Source organism: Oryx dammah, unplaced genomic scaffold (genome assembly GCF_014754425.2).
Source record: "Oryx dammah isolate SB20612 unplaced genomic scaffold, SCBI_Odam_1.1 HiC_scaffold_24, whole genome shotgun sequence".
Lineage (NCBI taxonomy): Eukaryota > Metazoa > Chordata > Mammalia > Artiodactyla > Bovidae > Oryx > Oryx dammah.
In genome coordinates this window covers 29,578,570-29,599,663 of record NW_024070208.1, presented here as the reverse complement: position 1 = coordinate 29,599,663, position 21,094 = coordinate 29,578,570, and the positions used below count along the sequence as shown (strand labels likewise).

Genomic DNA, 21,094 nt, shown 5'->3' with positions numbered 1-21,094 from the left:
TGAGCAACAACTGTGCTTTGTACTTGGGTCGCTGTATTTTGCAGAAGGAATGTGTTAATACTTTGACCCCAGAAGGGGCAGAGCCATAGCCTCCTGGGCCCCCTGCCCCTCATCCTCCTCCCCGCTGTGCTGTTGTCAGAGACTCTCTATGGTCCTCTCGTTCCCTGCTCAGAGGCTGCGCTGCCTTCCTACTGCAGGCATCTGACTAGAAGATGATCGCTCAGATTTCAACCAGACTCACACTGACCTGGATCAGGCCTCACTTTTAACCACCTCTCGTTGGCCTAACCCCCAGCCCCCACGTGCTCGAGACCCGGCCTTGGGGCTACGTCTCTAACCTGTCTTTCTTCCTGCCTTCCCACCCCTAGACCCTCTCGTCTGGGCAAGGCTCTTTCCTGGAAGCTGGCTCATCTAGGCTTCCACTCACTCATCTCTTCAGCAGTTCCTTAGGTTAGTGTGATTTGTATCTTATTTGGGTTTTTCTTTGCGGGACCAGGGGAGTGGAAGTCTTACGCGCCCTTGTACAGCCCCTCATTTCCATTGGGATAAAGTCCAGTTTCCTCACTGGGGCTCACCAGGCCTGCCTCTGTCTTGGCAGATGCTGTTCTGTCGTCTTAGCCTCATTTATCTGCACCCTCATCCTGAGAGAATTTGTGCTGAACCTCTTTCAGTTCCTCGGAGGCACTGTCTTTTAACCCTTCCCTCACGTACGGCGTCTGCTGGGCTCTGCATAGCACAGTTCCCCAGCCCGCCCCCGGCCGCCTTCCGCCTCTGTCAGCTGGCTAATCCTTCTGCTTCTTGTGGACAATGTATCACTCTCAAGCCCTAAGCTAGTCTGGCTCCTGAATCTGGGTTAGATAGCTTCCTCATATACACAAAGCACATTATGCCGACCATTATCATTTAATTGCCTATTTACTTTCCTGTTTTCCACCCAAATGATGAATTATTTGAAGGCGGCACCTGCATCTCATTTCTCATTCCACCCTCACTTCCTGTCGTGGAGACGCAGTTTTCAGGGTCCAGGGGACAAATGAATAAGCAGATGCATGAACACTGGTACTGATCTTTATATGACTAACATGGACCAGTGTAATGTTCTGTTCATAGCAGCACTTCCCAAAGGTGCAGAAACATTCTTCATGAGATTGTCTCATTTCTGCCTTTGGTAAAAGCTGCAGGCATACTAGTTTCTCTGATGTTACAAGAGACTTTTCTGATGATCTAGCTTAAGAACCAACAGGCTTATTTTCTAAACAGCAAGTCGGAATCAATCAATGGCTTTTAAAAACCAGTTAATGGATCACAGCCAACATTTAAAAATAATGAAATATAGAACAGAACAGAATAAAATAGATATATTATGTAGCAAATGTTATGTGTATTTTTCAGTTTTACACACATATAAAAAACATAAATGGTTACATATGGACTGTGTTTCTTGTTTCCTCGCTGTGGTTTAGCGTCAAGTAAGTTTTTGAAAACCATTGCTTTAAATCACCCTCTTAAGCCCCAGTTATCAGGGATAACCCAGGAGTGTAGACTCCAGTGATGTATGTGTGGAAAATGAGACCTTTGCACTATTAGAATCCACTTGTCTGTTTTCTACTTTGTTGCTTACTCCTTGAAAGTTTGGGTAATTAGAGATAATTAGTTTAATAACTGTTTTTTTAAAAAGTGCTTACATATGTTTGGGTATGAAGCTGTGCTCAGGATGTTATTGGTGATCTGGCTCCTCCTTGGAAGAGGCCTTGGCACTGTTACCCAGAGAGGCCACCATGACCTGTTCATCTGAGCCCACCACAGGTCTGGCCTGTTTCTGACACACTTCTGCAGGTGTCTTGATTTGCAGGTATGCCCTTGGGCAAGTCCCTGACTCCTATTTTAGTTTTCCTTATTTTTAAACTATTTTTAAAATTACTATATTGTATATTAAAGGAAGTCATATTATTAGTCTTATAGCCTTTCACCATCTTTTTTATAATTAACATTTTTTACTTTTATTTTTTTAACTGATGATTTACACAGTGTTGTGCTCATTTCTGCTATATAGCAAAGTGACTCAGTTATATAGACATTCTTCTCAAATATTCTTTTCCACTATGGTTTATCCCAGGAGATTGGATATAGTTCCTGTGCTATTCAGCAGGACCTTGTAGTTTATCCATTCTAAATGCAATAGCTTGCATCTGTAAGGAGAAGGAAATGGCAGCCCACTCCAGTATTCTTGCTTGGAGAATTCCATGGACAGTGGAGCCTGGTGGGCTGCAGTCCGTAGGGTCTCAAAGAGTCAGACATGACTGAGTGACTAACACCTACATCCAAAACTCTAAACTCCCACTCCATCCCTCTCTCCCCCTTGGTAACCACAAGTCTCTTTTCTATGAGTCTGTTTCTGTTTTGTAGGCAGATTCATTTGTGCCATATTTTAGATTCCACATAAAAAGCGCTATCGCATGGTATTTGTCTGTCTTTCTGACAACTTCACTTAATATGATAATCTCTAGTTGCATCCATGTTGCTGCAAGTGGCATTATTTCATTTTGTTTTTAATGACTGAGTAGTATTGCATTGTGTGTGTGTGTGCGCGCATGCGTGCGTGTGTGTGTGTGTGTGTATCACATCATTTTTATCCATTTATCTGTTAGACATTTTAGTTTCCATGTCTTGGCTGCTGTGAATAGTGCTGTGAAAACAGGGGTGTATGTCTCTTTTGAATTATAGTTTTGTCTGAGTGGGGTTGTTGGATCATATGGTAATTCTAGTTTTAGTTTTCTGAAGAACCTCTATACTATTTTCCATAGTGACCACATCAACTTACATTCTTACCTACAGTGTAAGAGAGTTCCCTGTTCTCCACACCCTCTCCAGCATTTGTTATTTGTAGACTTTTTAATGATGGCCATTTTGACCAGTGAGAAGTGGTGCCTCATTGTAGTTTTAGATTCTCATTTCTGTAATAATTAGCAATGTTGAACATCTTTTCCTGTGCCTATTGGCTATCTGTATGTCTTCTTTGGAGAAATGTCTATTAAGGTCTTCTGCTCAGTGTTTGGGTTGTTTTTCTGTTGAGCTGTATTACCTATTTGTATGTTTTGGAGATTAAGGCCTTGTTGCATCATTTGCAACTATTTTCACCCATTCCATAGGTTGTCTTTCTTTTATGACTTCCTTTGCTGTACAAAAGCTTGTAAGTTTGATTAGGTCCCATTTTTTTATTTTATTTCTATTGTCTTGGGAGGCTGACCTAAGAAAAATCATTGTACCATTTATGCTGGAGAAGGTTTTACCTGTGCTGTTTTCTAATTCTATGGTATCACGTCTTAGGTTTAATTCTTTAAGCCATTTTGAGAGTCACTGATGAATGCTCGATTTTTAAGGGAGGCAGTTCATGGTTAGTTTTCAAACTTGGAGTTCCCTTTTGTGTAGTTCATAGCACCATTTTTCTTCTTGTACAGCCATATTTCCTTGGATCACCTTAAATAAAGAGCTTCTTTTTCCTCTTGTCGTATTCCATCCAGTCTTGTGACATCTCAGCAAAGGCAGGGAGTCTTCCATGTTGCTGCTTCACCGGCTGTGGTCACTGGTGCTGGTTCCACAGTTCTGAACTGAGCCCCGCTGAGCGGGAATGGATGTGTTTGCATCAGGGACTGTGCTCAAGGGCACCGTCCTCTTTCCCTCCCTCAGGAAGAGCTTTGCAGAAGTGGCTTGTTCTCACTTGTTGGATCATCAGACCTTTATTTAGGACTTACTGTGAGACCCTCTATTTGACGATGGGAATATATGGATACATAGATAGTTTTGCCGTCAGTAAAGTCTTGGCTTAATGGGAATGAACTTGTGAATCATCTTAGTCCTATCAGCTCTTGGGTTATTCATGATACGAAATCATCTAGTACTACTCTAGGACCAGAAGGGAAACTAGAAACTGATCTGTATTGAAAAAGAAGAGAATTTATTGCAGGAACTTGGTACAAGAGTATTGGAAAGGGCCAGAGGACTAAGAGGGAGCTGGTGGCTTTACCCAGAGCTCAGTAACTCCAGGAAGTGCTGTTGTTCCTGAGGCTGGAGGAGCAGAAGGTGCTGGATTCAGAAGTCCGTTGGTACAGGTTGCTGTGGCCACTGCTGCCGTCAGGCTAGCAATGCAGCACCCGGTGCGGACCTGGGACTGGCTCCCACTGCTGCTTGGGAACCGTCCCTAAAGCTCTGCCAGCCTGTGCCAGCGCTCCTGGAGCCTGTGGCTTCCGCACCCCCAACACCTGCCTCTGTATAGAGACCAGCTGAGCCAGGAGCCGGGGATATGCCCCTTGCTGTCAGGATGAAGCCGGGATGTAGCTGGCCAGGGAGTCTGGAGGGCACTGCAAAATTTCCAGCTTCTGCAGCGCTAGGGAGAGCGCAGAAAGGCGGGAACAGTGTGAGTCCCACTAGGAGGTGCCTGGCGTGTCAGGTCAGGCAGCGTTTTAGCACCAGTGGAGGCAAATCTGTCTCCTTCTCCCACCACCCTTCTCAGAATCACCTTAAGGAGGCTTCTGTGAGCAGGAATCACGTGGACCATGCGTGTTTTTCAGTAGATTTGATCTCATTGTCAGTTATCACCTGTATGACTTAGGTACTTTGTGTATCTGGGTCCATCTGCCTGCTGGGGGAATGTTGGCATATTTTGTTACTGATCTCATTAAGCATGTGAACTTACGAACTCTTCTAATTTTCCAGTGACATACTAGAAAAAGAATACTGCCTATTTATTTGTGTGTAAGATACATATGAAGAAATACAATTGCTTATTAAATATCGTAAAAGTGATTTTTATGAAACACTACTGATGTTGACATCTGTATGAGAATTGTGGTTCTCAACTCTGTTTCCTCGTTTAGATTACCAGCCGCAAGGACCTAACTGCCTTCTCTGTCTGCTCTGGCTTCCCCTAGAATGGTTTTCAGCAGAGAGGCCATCAGGAGACTTCTCGCCAGCAAATGTCGCTGCTACAGCAATGATGCTCCAGATGACATGGTCCTAGGGATGTGCTTCAGTGGGTTAGGCATCCCCGTGACACACAGCCCTCTCTTCCATCAGGTGAGAAGAAGGGTTTTATTCCCACCTCAGAGCGGGAGATGGGGATTTTCTTCTCACTTGAAGATCCTACTTTTTTCTCTTCACGTATTCTTCTGGAAACAGTCTTAAGAACTGTGTAGACAGGCTCCAGGTGGGGACATCTTTAACTAGACCTGTTTGTCCAGAGGGTTGTTGCTGTACCTGTATAACATGAAGATGGAACGCAGAAACATACACGAAATGAAATAGTGTTTGACCTGCATCCTTGCATGCAGGACCAGGTAAAAGCTGTTCCTTCCCCCTACTCCCTTTTTTGTTAAAAAAAAAATTTATGGCATTTAGAAACTATCAGATGCTATTTAGAAATATCAGGACTGACCCAATATTGTCCTGCTTACCACCAAGTGTTTGCAGTTCTCCACTGGCCTCAGTCTTTATAGCATTGGCTGCCTTTTTATTGGGCTTTCTCCCCTTTGGTTGCTATTAAACTAATTAAATTTCAGTATAGTATCTCAATAAGCATATATTCTGGGGGTTATAAAAGAGATGAGGTTATGTTCACAAGGGGTGGTTGGTGCTAATAAGGTCACCATCCTGCAATGTGGGGTAAGAAGGAAATCCTAGTAGAGTATTTTTACATTTTATGTAAAATTTTACAAAATAACCATAGCTCACACCCATTGTTGAGAAAGTCAAAGCTTTTTGAAATTGGAAATATCTAAATGCACATGTATTTTAAGTATCCTCCCTTACATTGAAAATATAGTCTTCATGCTTATTCAATAACCAGTAGCCATACAGAGACCTGGGCATGACAGGAACGGCACTGCAGGAGAGCTTGAGCAAGGCACAGAGAGTGCTTAAGTCACCAACAGAGGCAGAGTCCAGTTTTTGCGTTCTCGAGGACTGCAAGGAAGGATAAAAAAAAGAACTTTACAGTAAGAAGTGTCTGAGAAGCCACCTCCTTGGTACAAGTCGGAAGGTACTTGGCCGTCTTTTAAAACCTTCAGCCTATATGTGGTGTTCTGAGGACTTAGAAAAGCAGGTTATCCTCTCTGACCCCTCTCTCTTGTTCTATCTCATAATGTTTCACTCACAGAGAGGAAGGACAATGAACACTGTTGGTGTATAAGGGAAATAATTTGTCACTGGTAATATCACAGACTTGGGGCTTCCCAGGTGGCTCAGTGGTAAAGAACCCGATGAGGGAGTTGCAGGTTCGATCCCTGGGTAGACCCCCTGGAGGAGGGCATGGGAACCCACTCCAGTGTTTTTGCCTGGAGAATCCCATGGACAGAGGAGCCTGCTGGGCTATGGTCCCAGGGGCCGCAGAGAGTTGGACACGACTGAGCACACAGCACACATCACAGTCTTAGTTTTTTATAGCAGCTTCTTTAGGGAAGAATTCATTAGTAAGTGAAACGATAAGGAGAAAAGAAAGAGGGAAAATAATCAGTAAGTCAAAGTCCTTTTGAAAGTAATTTAAAAAGTGTTTCCCAAACTTTAAAACTCTTGATTTTGCTAATTCACATAATACATTTTAAACCTTTCCAAAGTCATAAAGTGTGCTCAAAACCCATCCTCCCCAACAGACACTGCTTTATCTTCCAATTCTTAAGCCTCTTTTAAGAGAGTTTGCTCTGATTTGGACATTACTTTCCATTTGTAATGTTTGAACACTGGAAAGAGTCAGACATGATACATGAGCGACTAATACTTTCACACAGAGAGTGTATCTGTTCATATTGAGAAAGAGAAAAAAATCTAGGATTCTTAGTGAGTTAGAGTGTGTGTGTGGGAACAAGCTGGATTCAAAGTTGCCTGGGCCCCATTCCTTCTCTTTTGAGTCAGGGAAGGTTATTGTGAAATCACAGGTTCAGAACAGACCTCAAGGAATGTGTAGTATAGCTCTCGGTTAAAAACAAAGTGTCTAGAGCATGTGGTTTTCCTGTGGTTCCAAAATTATATGCCACTAATGAGTATGACTGTGGTCCGTGTGATAAGATTGACTATTTTCTGTGATTATGGTTTGTGTGTCTGCCCTCTGATGCCTCAATGAATCAGCCTTGTCTAACTCAATGAAACTAAGCCATGCTGTGTGGGGCAACCCAAGATGGGCGGGTCATGGTGGAGAGGTCTGACAGAATGTGGTCCACTGGAGAAGGGAATGGCAAACCACTTCAGTATTCTTGCCTTGAGAACCCCATGGGCAGTATGAAAAGGCAAAATGATAGGATACTGAAAGAGGAACTCCCCAGTTCTGTAGGTGCCCAACACACTTCTGGAGATCAGTGGAGAAATAACTCCAGAAAGAATGAAGGGATGGAGCCAAAGCAAACACAGTACTCAGCTGTGGATGTGACTGGTGATAGAAGCAAGGTCCAATGCTGTAAAGAGCAATATTGCATAGGAACCTGGATGACCATTATATCTACTACTGTGGGCAGGAATCCCTTAGAAGAAATGGAGTAGCCATCATGGTCAACAAAACAGTAAAAAATGCAGTACTTGGTTGCAATCTCAAAAACGACAGAATGATCTCTGTTTGTTTCCAAGGCAAACCATTCAGTATCACAGTAATCCAAGTCTATGCCCCAACCAGTAACGCTGAAGAAGCTGAAGTTGAATGGTTCTATGAAGACCTACAAGACTTTTTAGAACTAACACCCCAAAACGATGTCCTTTTCATTATAGGGGACTGGAATGCAAAAGTAGAAAGTCAAGAAACACCTGGAATAACAGGCAAATTTGGCCTTGGAATACAGAATGAAGCAGGGCAAAGGCTAATAGAGTTTTGCCAAGAGAATGCACTGGTCATAGCAAACACCCTCTTCCAACAACACAAGAGGTCAACACTGAAATCTGATTGATTATATTCTTTGCTGCCAAAGATGGAGAAGCTCTATACAGTCAGCAAAAACAAGACCAGGAGCTGACTGTGGCTCAGATCATGAGCTCCTTATTGCCAAATTCAGACTTAAATTGAAGAAAGTAGAGAAAACCACTAGACCATTCAGGTATGACCTAAATCAAATCCTTCATGATTATACAGTGGAAGTGAGAAATAGATTTAAGCACCAAGATCTGATCGACAGAGTGCCTGATGAACTGTGGAATGAGGCTCGTGACACTGTATAGGAGACGGGGATCAAGACCATCCCCAAGAAAAAGAAATGCAAAAAAGCAAAATGGCTGTCTGAGGAGGCCTTACAAATAGCTGTGAAAAGAAGAGAAGCCAAAAACAAAGGAGAAAAGGAAAGAGAAGGCATCTGAATGCAGAGTTCCAAAGAAAAGGAAGGAGAGATATAAGAAAGCCTTCCTCAGCAATCAGTGCAAAGAAATAGAGGAAAACAACAGAATGGGAAAAACTAGAGATCTCTTCAAGAAAATTAGAGATACCAAGGGAACATTTCATGCAAAGATGGGCTCGATAAAGGACAGAAATGGTATGGACCTAACAGAAGCAGAAGATATTAAGAAGAGGTGGCAAGAATACACAGAAGAACTGTACAAAAAAGATCTCCATGACCAAGATAATCACGATGGTATGATCACTCACCTAGAGCCAGACATCCTGGAATGTGAAGTCAAGTGGGCCTTAGGAAGCATCAATATGAACAAAGCTAGTGGAGGTGATGGAATTCCAGTTGAGCTATTTCAAATCCTGAAAGATGAAGCTGTGAAAGTGCTACATTCAATATGCCAGCAAATTTGGAGAACTCAGCAGTGGCCACAGGACTGGAAAAGGTCAGTTTTCATTCCAGTCCCAAAGAAAGGCAATGCAAAAGAATGCTCAAACTACTGCACAGTTGCACTCATCTCACATGCTAGTAAAGTAATGCTCAAAATTCTCCAAGCCAGGCTTCAGCAGTACGTGAACTGTGAACTCCCTGATGTTCAAGCTTGTTTTAGAAAAGTCAGAGGAACCAGAGATCAAATTGCCAACATCTGCTGCATCATCGAAAAAACAAGAGAGTTTCAGAAAAACATCTATTTCTGCTTTATTGACTATGCCAAAGCCTTTGACTGTGTGGATCACAATAAACTGTGGAAAATTCTTCAAGAGATGGGAATCCAAGACCACCTGACCAGCCTCTTGAGAAACCTGTATGCAGGTCAGGAAGCAACAGTTAGAACTGGACATGGAACAACAGACTGGTTCCAAATAGGAAAAGGCGTACGTCAAGACTGTATATTGTCACTCTGCTTGTTTAATTTATATGCAGAGTACATCATGAGACACACTGGGCTGGAAGAAGCACAAGCTGGAATCAGGATTTCCGGGAGAAACATCAATAACCTCAGATATGCAGATGATAGCACCCTTATGGCAGAAAGTGAAGAGGAACTAAAGAGCCTCTTGATAAAAGTGAAAGAGGAGAGTGAAAAAGTTGGCTTAAAGCTCAACATTCAGAAAACGAAGATCATGGCATCTGGTCCCATCACTTCATGGGAAATAGATAGGGAAACAGTGGCTGACTTTATTTTTTGGGGCTCCAAAATCACTACAGATGGTGATTGCATCCATGAAATTAAAAGATGCTTACTCCTTGGAAGAAAAGTTATGACCAACCTAGATAGCATATTGAAAAGCAGAGACATTACTTTGCTAACAGAGGTCCATCTAGTCAAGGCTATGGTTTTTCCAGTGGTCATGTATGGATGTGAGAGTTGGACTGTGAAGAAGGCTGAGCGCTGAAGAACTGATGCTTTTGAACTGTGGTGTTGGAGAAGACTCTTGAGAGTCCCTTGGACTGCAAGGAGATCCAACCTGTCCATTCTAAAGGAGTTCAGCTTTGGGTGTTCTTTGGAAGGAATGATGCTAAAGCTGAAACTCCAGTACTTTGGCCACCTCATGGGAAGAGTTGACTCATTGGAAAAGACTCTGATGCTGGGATGGATTGGGGGCAGGAGGAGAAGGGGACGACAGAGGATGAGATGGCTGGATGGCATCACTGACTCAATGGATGTTAGTTAGAGTAAACTCCGGGATATGGTGGTGGACAGGGAGGCCTGGCGTGCTGGGATTCATGGGGTCGCAGAGAGTCAGACACGGCTGAGGGACTGAACTGAACTGACTGATAGTGATTAGATTAAGTTGCTCACGCATAGGAGTGACTTCTAGAAAATCATGCTAAAAAATGAGAATTAAAACTTGAAGAAAAAAGCAGCCACATCTTCCAGGGAGAAGGAGTCTATGGTATAAGTTCAAGTAAGTTAGTCTTTTATAAAGAGTAGTAAGAGTGAACAAATTTTTGAGTTGCTATAAAACATTATTTAAAATAGCCAGTTTCCAACCAATTACAGTGAAAGTTGCAAAGAAACATATTCAGGGAGAAATGTAGTCAACAGAAATGGACTCTGAATAGGACTAGGTATTAGATTTGACAGACAAAGGCTTCAAAGCACCTAATTAAAAAAAAATCAAAAAATTAAAGGAAGAAACAATCAGTAAGTTTGAAGGCAAATGAATAGAAATTACCTAATCCAAAGAACAGAACGAGACTAAAGAAAAATGAACGGGTCCTCAAAGTGGTAAAACATAAAGTATACCAACATGCATTTAATGGGAGTTCTTTTTAAAAGAGAAGAGAGAAAAAATGGGACAGTTTGTTTTGTTTTTTTTAGAAGAAACAACATTTTCTCAAATGTTGTAATGAGAAACAATCTGTTGATCTGAGGAAATCAACAAGGCCCTTACAGGATAATCAGGAAAAGATTACACATGAACATGTTATAGTTCAGTCGTTGAAAAACAATGACAAAGTGAAAACCTTAATAAAAAAACCTAATGAAAATTGAAATTAAAATGCTATTGGCTAATGTCTCATTAGAAATAATAGAGACCTGAAGGCAGAAAGAAAAGGAAGAATTTAACCAACAATTCTGTATCAGTAAAGCTATCCATCCAGAATGAAAGTGGGATAGAGACATTACCAGATAAACAAAAAGTGAGAAGAGCTTTTTGCTAGCAGACATTCCCTTCCCTTAAAAAAAAGCTAAAGAAAATCCTTTGGGCTGAGAGAAAATGACACCATGTGGTATCTGGAATAGATAAGCGAGTGAGTAAGTACACTGGAAAGACCATATGTATATACATGCTTGTGTGTATATATACACATGTATAAAAAATTAAGAAAAATGTGAGCATAAAATATCTGTACGTGTATATACACATATCTTTCCACAAGCACTGGAACAAAGAGAATCACTTTGCAGTACACCTGAAACTAATACAAAGCTGTAAATTAACTATATTTCAACCTAAAAAATGGTATAAAAAACTAAAAAAAACCATACAGTGCAACCAGCTGATCACAAGAGAGCTTGAGTGGCTATAGTAATATTAAAAACAATACATTTTAAGAACAGAAATATTACTAGACAGAAAGTGGGACATTTCATGACAGAAGGTCAAAACATCAAGAGAAAAAACGATTATAATATAACACATGTTTACAGCTAACAGATGTTCACATTACACGAAACAAATGGAATTGAAAGGAGAAACAGACAAGTATTAGCTACTTGACTTGTCACATAAAGAATAATATTCTGACAGTAGAATAAACATTCTTTTTCAAATGTATATGTCCATTCTCTAGGATAGACCATAAGCTAAGTAATATTGTTTTGCCCAATATATTTAAAAGGATTGAAAACATACACAGTGTACCCCCAGAACAATGGAATGAAATTAGAATCAACAGAAAATGGGGAAATTCCACCAATATTTGGAAATTAAACAACATGTTTTAAAATAACCCTTGGGTTGAAAAAAGAAATCATAAGGAAAATTAGAAAATGAGAACACAACATATCCAAAAATTTGAGTTCAGCTATAGAGTAATTAGTAGGAAATTTATAGTTTTAAATATGTTGTGCTGTGCTGTGCTTCCCTGGTGGTTCAGACACTAAAGAACCCACCTGCAGTGCTGGAGACCTGGGTTTGATCCCTCGGTAGGGAAGGTTCTCTGGAGAAGGACATGGCAAACCCACTCCAGTATTCTTGCCTGGAGAATCCTATGACAGAGGAGGCTGGTGGGCTACAGTCCACAGGGTCACAAAGAGTCAGTCGAGTCAGACACGACTGAACGACTAACACTCTCACTTTCACAAGATAGAGTGTTAGTGGGAAATTGATAGTTTTAAACATGTTGTGCTGGGTTGTGCTTAGTCGCTCAGTCATGTCCAGCTCTCTGCGATGTTAGAAAGGAACAAAGATATTAAATTACTAGTCTAAGTTTCTACATTGAGAGCAGAATAATATAAAATCAAATCTGAACTATGTGGAATAAAAGAAATACTAAAGATCGGAGCACAGATAATGAAATAGGAAACAGAAAATCAGTTAAACCAAAAATTAGTTCTAATCCGATAAACCTTTAACTAGCTTGACCAACAGAAAACCAGTTGTTTTGTTTTTGCTGTTGTTTGTTGGTTAGTTGCTAAGTTGTACCCAACTTTTTTGTGACCCTGAGGACTGTAGCCTGCCAGGCTTCCTTGTCCATGGGCTTTCCCAGGCAGAAATACAGGAGTGGGTAGCCATTCCCTTCTCCTGGGGATCTTCTCCACCCAGGGCTCCATCCTGAGTCTCCTGCATTGCATAAGAGAGGATGTAAGTTGCCAAACTCAGAAGTGAAAAAGGGGCATCATTATATACCCTACCAAAATTATGCCAACAAATTAGACAGTTTAAATGAAGTGGAGAAATTTATAGAATCACACTTTTTAAGTAAGTCTATTTCTTAAGAAATAGAAAATGTATTTAAACCTTTATACATTGATGAAATTGAATTTGAGAAGCAGCAAGAATATTTCCCAACTCAGTTTATGATGCCACAGATGTACACTGTATCCCCAGGAGCAAGCACTAAGGAGATCACTTAAAAAATAGCTAAAAAATTAACAAAGGGATTAAAATGGGATATCACAAAAGTAAACCACACGCCAGCGTTTCTCTTGAACACAGATGTAAAAATTCATAATAAAATGTCAACCAGCCAAATCTAGCAATGTGTCAAAATTGTTGCTTGTTTTTTTCACACTTTAAAATGAACTGTTGGGAAATATAATTACATCTAAAAGGAACAAATAAATCCATAATACCTTTGCCTCTATTGATGCAGATTCCACAAGTGATTGATTGGATCTCAGGAGTCATCCGTGCAGGTGAAGTGCGGGCTTATTAAGCATCCAGTTCAGTTCAGTTCAGTCACTCAGTTGTGTCCGACTCTTTGCGAAATCATTTCTGATAAATGAGGTCACGGAAAAGAACAGGACAAAACCAGAAAAGTAGAGTGCACCCAGAGCAGCATCTGTGATGCTCAGAAGTCTGTACTGCCTCTGATAACCAACCTCTGGGCCCACATACCAAAGAGAATCGACACAGGCAGAGGGGGCGCTGTGTCCACACAGAGAGAGATGGCTTAAAACTGCAGGACGTAAGTTGGGCAAAATGTAAACCTTATCTTTAGAGATGACAGCTCACTGAACAGCGCAACAAGTGGAGGGTAAAACTATTATAGATGCTGTACAGCTGTACTGACCTGTGATTTACATCCCATACACAATGCTCACACAGTGTTGGTGAACATCTTAGCAAATTTCCAGAGTTGGACCATCACAAACCTGGTTTTATGGCCTGATAGTCATGCCCCCCACACTTCCCTTGAAGGCATCTGCAGCCGTTCCCCACTGTATTTGCAGACCCAGGACACCACAGGTTTGCCTTGTGTCTCCACTGCTGGTCCTGTTCAGTCACTAAACTGTGTCTCTTTGCGATGCTACGGACTGTATCACAGTGGGCTTCCTTGTCCTTGATTATCTCCTGGAGTTTGCTCAGACTCACATCTGTTGAGTCAAGGATGCCATCCAGCCATCAACCGTGTGTCTCTATAGTGTTTCCTTTTCTAGACCTGTCCTTGTCCCTGATGAGATCTGTGTTTCCCTTCTCTGAAAGACATATGCTTGATTCCACGTCAGAACAGCAGATGGGCAATGGGAACCCCCAGAACGCCTTGCCCCACCTCACCATACACACACCGTGTATGGCCAGAGTTTCTTTAGATCTGGGAAGTAAGTTTTTCTGCCTCTCTGCAGAAGTTTTAATAGTAACTTAAATGACTTACCAAGGAAACCTTTTCATATTACCACGGTTGATCTCTCAGGGGCATGGCTGTGGAACCTAGGAGCAGAATGCGGATGTGTTTGGAGCATTGTGCTGGGGGTGAGGAAGTAATTGGAGATGCAGAAGCAAAGAGCCTAGAGGCAGATTTTCCTGGAAAGGATTCTCCTCTTTGCTGTTAGATTCCCATAACCAACACTAGCTCTGGAAGGGAAGCAGTCGATCCACATTTCAATGCTATTCTGAAGCAGGACTGTTTCTGGTGAGTGAGAGGGTGCGATTCTCTGTTCTGTCTGCAGGCGCGGCCCGTGGATTACCCTAAGGACTTCCTGTCTCACCAGGTTCCCGTGTCTTTCCACAAGCACTGGAACATCGATCCTGTGAAGGTCTACTTCACGTGGCTGGCGCCCGATGAGGAGGACCGAGCCAGGCAGCAGAGCCGAAGAGGCCTCAGAGAGGAGCTGTGAGGCATAGGGCCCGCGGGCACGGTCGGAGGCCCAGACGCGCGCTGTCCTGCTGGGCTGCGTCTTGCGGCTCACCTGTGCGTGACACATGGTGTCGGAAGCGTCCTGATTGCAGGTGGACGAGTGATGTGGTCATTTTTGAGTTGGGGGCGGGGAAGAAGTCATAGGGAAAACAGATATTTTTGCTTTTCTGGGGAAAAAAAATCACTTGCGTTGGCATTATGCAGTTCTTGTAATACACAATGATTACTGTGTATTTTTCAAGCTGTGAAACAACAGCTTTATTTCTGTCACAGAAAAATAAATGGTACCAGAAGTCTCCTTCCTGTCCTCGCTCTTCATTATAACGGACGTGTCAGCTGGGCATGAGGCTGGAGAGACGTGACTGTCTTCACCATTATACATAAAATAAAGAAGAGAAGGTGTGTTGACCTGGATCTTACCATGGGGCCAACTTTTAAACCATACTATTGATGATCGAAATGATTTTCTGGTAACTCAGTAGGAAAACTGCTATATTAAGGATCATTCTTAAAACATCATGAGAGTCTAGCAAATGAAAAAATCCCCTGGAGTCTGTAATCAGGGTTGTTATGTTTTATCTGTTTTTCTGTTTATGCCTCATAAAAAGAGAATAAGAAGTCTTCTGTGAGAGTTTTCTGCTTCTTTAGAGGTTCATCTGTGTTCTATTTCTCCCTGAAGCCCTATCTTTATGACCTACTTATAACACAAAAGTGTACTGACTGCTGCCAGAAAAATGTTCTCAGTATTTAAAAAACAGCGTTGTATTTTATTCAAGTCATTGAGCTCTGTGTAAAGTCTCAGCAAGTATATTAAATTAGTTGTACCTGGTATTTTATTCTTATTGTATATTACGTAATGACTCCAGACTCAGAAAGGACCTCCCCAGTGTCAGGGAGGGCTGCATGGTGATTTGGCAACTTCCCAGGGTTCTCAAGGAATGAAATCTGCAAACAGTGTTTTGAAACTGCGCTAATTTCCACATCATAGCTTTAATATATAGTAATTTAATACACTATTAATTTTTAAAGCTTATTCTGTATTTAACATTTAATTATGTAATTCCATTTTCTAAAGGTATTTGCACAAAATTTGATTTTACTGTGTCTTAAACTAATTTGGGCATAGTAAAATACTTTTTTTAAATAAAATTATTGATTTTGTTTATAATGTTTTTATATCCAAGCATAGGGTTTTAAAGCTGTGCCACCAAATGTACCCATGTGTGTGTGTTTTATCGATACATTTTTCTTGCAGCTTATATGGATTTCCAAAACAGTGCAGTAGTATTTATCATTTTTCCAAACTGGCCAGTACCAAGACTGGTGTGTTTTCAATGATAACTGAACACACTGGATTCCTCTCTCTGAAAGTGGATTCTGTGGTCTGTCCGGGGAATGGATCCAGCAGGGTTGGTTGGATGAGAAGCACCTGAAGGACTCACACGCCTGGCCAAGCTGCTGCTGCTGACATCAGTACTGCTGTCGTAGCTGGGATTCCTGACGCTGTCGTAGCCACCTTCGTGGCGCCTGTAATCACGCACCTGGAGGGCTGGGCTGCCTGACCCCGTGGAGAAAAGCCTTCAGCTCCTACTCGTGCCGGCCGTTCACACTCAGAGAACAGTGTGTTCCTCTGAGAGGACTCAACGTGAAGCATCTCTACGTGAAGGTCCTCGTCCAGCTTTCTCTGTTACGATGACCAGCGCCTTCTGCTGATACCCGGGCGCCTCCTCTGGGACTTTTAGGTATTCTGTTAATTATGTTTACTTTTTGGAACTGTGTAAGCCTAACAAGAAGTAAAAGAACTTTGCCTAAGTTTCTGATTTCTCCAATCTATTTATGAGTCCGAGTGGAGTGGGAGTGGGGAGGGCCGTGGGGAAAGGGAAATAATGAAATCAGAGGAGGAAGTTGGCAGCTGGGTAAACACAGTTTTTAAAAAGAAAACTAAAAACCTGTCCTTTTGAGAGAAAACCATGGACGTTGAAGATGTATTTACACATGGTCTATAAAACCATTATCTATTTTATTATATAATGAATTGGAAATATGTTGGAACTGATTCTCAGAGAGTCCATATCTTAAGGACTAGTCTTGAATCTGAACTTTCCTGGACAGACACTGTCCTTTGCATACTTTCTGTGCCTTTTAAATAGGAATTTACTTCAAATGGCTATTTTAATAAGGGGGTATCACTGTCAAGGAGTTGCAGGTGGAGTCACTGGAATGCCATTTTTGCTTTTAAGCCACTTCTGCTGATAGAGCCAAAGCAAGCTGCCTGACTAAATAGGACTTTTACATCTTGTAGCAAAATAGAAATCCAAACGCAAACACAGCCTTTATAGACTGTTTGGGAACAAAGTGCCATGGGCGTGCTGGACTGCCGGTGATGCTCGACACGGGTGTGTAAGTATCAGGGCTGAGTTTCCTGATTTACTGAATACTGCAGTGCTTCCACAAACATAGCCATTGTGACTGTTTCTGTATTTTCCTCAAAAATTTATAACAGTAGACATTTTTAAGAATGTTTCTGCTGTCTTCCATTCATAATCAGAGATGGAACTTGCCTGGATCAACCAGTAGATTCATTCAGCAACTATTTCTTAAACCCTTACTACATGTCGGACCTTCCAGGATGACCCTTGCCCCTTGTCTGTCCTCCTCACCATGTTATTCCCGGCATCCTTGAATGCCTGGCACACAGTAGGTGCTATCATTTTATGTCCCCAAGCTTTCTATCAACATGTCACCTGCAAAAGATGCTTTCCTTCTATCTATAGTAAGTGAAGGCTTTGGGACTTCCCTGGCTAAGGGAATGGCTAAGACTCCATGCTCCCCATGGACAGGGGGCCTGGGTTCCATCCCTGGTCAGGGAACTAGATCCCACATTCCACAACTAAGAGTTCACACACAGCAACTGAAGATCCCGCATACTGCAACGAAGACCCAGTGCAGACAGATAAATAAATACTGAAAGAAAGAAAGGGAAGACTTTGTTTCTGGCATTAAGTCTTTTAGCACATGTTTTCACTTTAAAGACACATATTCCTGGAAGGAGTTGGGGTAGGTACAAGGGAAAAGGACATAAACCAGTAATAAGATGATTTATAATAATAATAAATGCTCTAAATTAGACACTGAGAACAGGGAGACAGAACCAGGTGGGGGCTGGGGACTCCTTTGGATGGAGTGGTCGGAGAGGGCCGCTGAGAAAGGCATGCCGAGTGAAGACCGCACTGAACAGACGGAGTCAGGAATGCAGAGATTGATGCGCGCAGTGTCTAGGAAGGGGGGACGGCAGACCTGAAGGCTCCAAGGTGGGGACAGACCTGGCGTGTCCAAAAACAAGAGCGAGCCCGTGTGACTGCTTGGCTGTTGTCACAGGTATCATTAAACATCCAGCTGATGCCAAATAAACAGTTGCTATGGAAGTCTGGAGCTCAGTGCAGAAGTCAGAGCCAGCGTTATAATTTGGGGACTTACAGTAATTTTTAAAGATTTTGGAAGCCCACAGGACTGGACAAGATCGCGTTGGGAGAGAAGGAAACAGAGTCAGCCTGAGCAGGAGGGTCAGGGGGATGGAAGGGAAACTAGGGAAGGTTTGTGTAAAGGAAACCAAGGAAAGAGCGTTCTGAGAAGTAAGTGGTCATGTGCCACGTGTTGTCAAGAGGCCCATTAGGAGAGAACGGGGAAGGGGCAGTGTGACCTAGCAGCATGGGAGTGACCTTGACGAGATGGCTCCCGGAAAGGCGGCAGAGTGGGAGCTGAGACTGTAGAGAACAAGTATAAACATCGGGAGGGGTCTATAGTTAGTTCTTTTTATGATTTAAAGACAGCCTAAGGTAGTTTGAGGGAAACCATGGGATCTTGGGAGTTTTAAGGTGGGAGATTCTGCTGCTGCTGCTGCTAAGTCACTTCAGTCGTGTCCGACTCTGTGCGACCCCATAGTCGGCAGCCCACCAGGCTCCCCTGTCCCTGGGATTCTCCAGGCAAGAACACTGGAGTGGGTTGCCATTTCCTTCTCCAATGCATGAAAGTGAAAAGTGAAAGTGAAGTCATTCAGTCGTGTCCGACTCCTAGCGACCCCATGGACTGCAGCCTACCAGGCTCCTCTAGGAGACGTCAATGTGAGATGTGAGTGATAAGTAGAGGGGAAAAGGATGAGTGATTGGACTGGCGTCCTGGTGACATGAAGCGGGGCATCCCCGGAGTCCAGTGCAGGAATCTTGACAGGAGGGTCTACTGTCAAGAGGAAGGTTTTTCGATTTGCTGACATGAAGATGTGGGTGCTGACATGAAGATGTGGGTACTGACATTGATCATTTCTGTTAAGTGTGAGACAGGGTTATTTGCTGAGAATGTCTGACTTTTTACACAGATTTATTTTACTGAAATGGCAATGATGACAATGATGACAACCACTTATGTGATACTTATAATACTTGGCACAATTCCTAGTGTTTCACACATTATGTTATTGACCCTTAACCTCTGAAGTGAATACTAGTGTGTTCCCCAGTTTATACTGGCGGTAACTGAGGCACAGATTTAATATCCAGCCCAAGGTCACACAGCTGCTAAGTCAGTGGCAGAGCTGGGTTTTGAACCCAGACATTTTGGCTCTAGAGTTTATTCATATAATCTCTTTGCTCGTCCACCTCTGTCAAGAACATGTAGCATCTTCCCAGACCGTGCATCTGGTTCTAAAACACTAGCACGGTTAAAGATGGCCATGAATCCAAGAGTTAGGGATTCTAACCCTAACTGGTGGTCCAGTGGCTAAGACTCCATGCTCCCAATGCAGGGGGCCTGGATTCCATCCCTGGTCAGGGAGCTAGATCCCATGTGCCGCAGCTAAGAGTTCACGTGCCACAACTAAAGATCCCATGCAGCCAGATAAATGACTATTAGAATCCAAGAGTTAATCATGAAGTAACTCTACATAAGAGATGAAAGGCAAGTATGATTACATATCAAATTACAGAAGCAGTATGTCCTGGGAGGTGAAAAAAGGAAAAAAACGGCTCACTGAAACTGAATTTTGAATTTTTGTTCTAGAACTCTGAAAAACAATACTTCTGGTAAGAGTTAAGATCCTCATACACTGACCCAGAAGGTCTCCCCGGAGGCACATACCCTAGGGAGACACATCCTTGCCCTGATAAGCTTGAACAAGAATGTTCAGAGTAGCACACACAGTTCAGAAGAGCTGAAAGTCTAGGTGTCCACCGCTTGGAGAATTGGTAAGTTCTGGAATGTCGTTACAGTGTCACATTTTGCTGTGGCTAGTATGGGTGATAGACAGCTACGTGACATGTCTCAATGTTAATCAAGTTTTAAAAGATCACAGAATAAAACTTACAGTTGGATCTCCTTCATGTAACTTGAAACTGTGGAAAATGAAAAAATAATTGCATATAGATACACGTCTAAAACAATTAAGGGGATAGACAAGATTCAAGATAGTAGTTGCCTCCCCGTCTCTAAATCCTTTTACTTAGTCACCCCTCCTCTGAAAAGTTCTGTTTCCCATATGACGTGACACTGTCCAGGGGTTAAGACGTGGGTGTCTGGATATCTTTTTGGGGAGTGTCATCAGCTCACCACAGTATGTGATGTGACACTTTGGCAGATGGGTGAGTCAAGGGAATCTGAGGACAGCCTGCCTACTCCTTTCATTCACTGATTCATTCACACCTGACAGATATATTTTGGGCAACTACCTTGTGCCAGGGGGCTTCCCCGGTGGCTCAGACCTGCAGTGCAGGAGACTTGGGTTCGATCCCTGGGTCAGGAAGGTCCCCTGGAGAAGGGAATGGCAACAACCCATTTCAGTATTCTTGCCTGGAAGAGCCTGGCAGGCTATAGTCCATGGGGTAGCAAAGCGTGGGACATGACTGAGAGACTGACACTTTGTGCTAGGCATTGTGGTAAACACTGGGTGCTCAGTGATGCCACTTAGATCATCTCTTACCAGCAAACACACACACAAACACCAATTTATTTCACAGAGCTAGCCATTCTTGGGCTTCCCTGGTGGCTCAGATGGTAAAGAATCTGCCTGCAGTGCAGGAGACTTGGGTTCGATCCCTGGGTCAGGAAGATCCCCTGGAGAAGGGAGTGGCAACCCACCCCAGTATTCTTGCCTGGGAAATCCCATGGACAAAGGAGCCTGGCGGGCTACAGCACTTGGGGTCACAATCAGACATGACTGAGCGACCAACACCTTAATTTCAGTCATTCTTTACACAGAGAAGAAATTAGGCTAAAGACCTGCCTGAGGGACTTGCCTGGCGGTCCAGTGGTTAAAGACTCTGAGCTCCTACTGCAGGGGGCATGGGCTTGATCCCTGGTCTGGGAGCTAAGATCCTGCTTGCTAGGTGGCCAAAGAAAGAAATAATGACCTAAAGATCTGTCTGATATTATTCTGGGCT

The 21,094-nt window shown here is 42.8% G+C and overlaps 1 protein-coding gene across 3 annotated transcripts in view; it reads left to right on the top strand.

Annotated features, from left to right (window-relative positions):
• Nucleotides 1–16,478, top strand: part of B3GLCT (beta 3-glucosyltransferase) — a 109,913-nt gene extending 93,435 nt beyond the window's left edge. For 2 of the 3 annotated variants that reach the window (XM_040267130.1, XM_040267131.1), the window contains exons 14-15: nt 4,929–5,073; nt 14,479–16,478. In XM_040267130.1, the coding sequence (XP_040123064.1) occupies nt 4,929–5,073; nt 14,479–14,646 (313 nt within the window). In that variant the 3' untranslated portion in view covers nt 14,647–16,478. The remainder of the gene's footprint in view (nt 1–4,928; nt 5,074–14,478) is intronic. The other variant, XR_005725697.1, reaches the window with a different exon arrangement.
• Nucleotides 16,479–21,094: the final 4,616 nt, after the last annotated feature.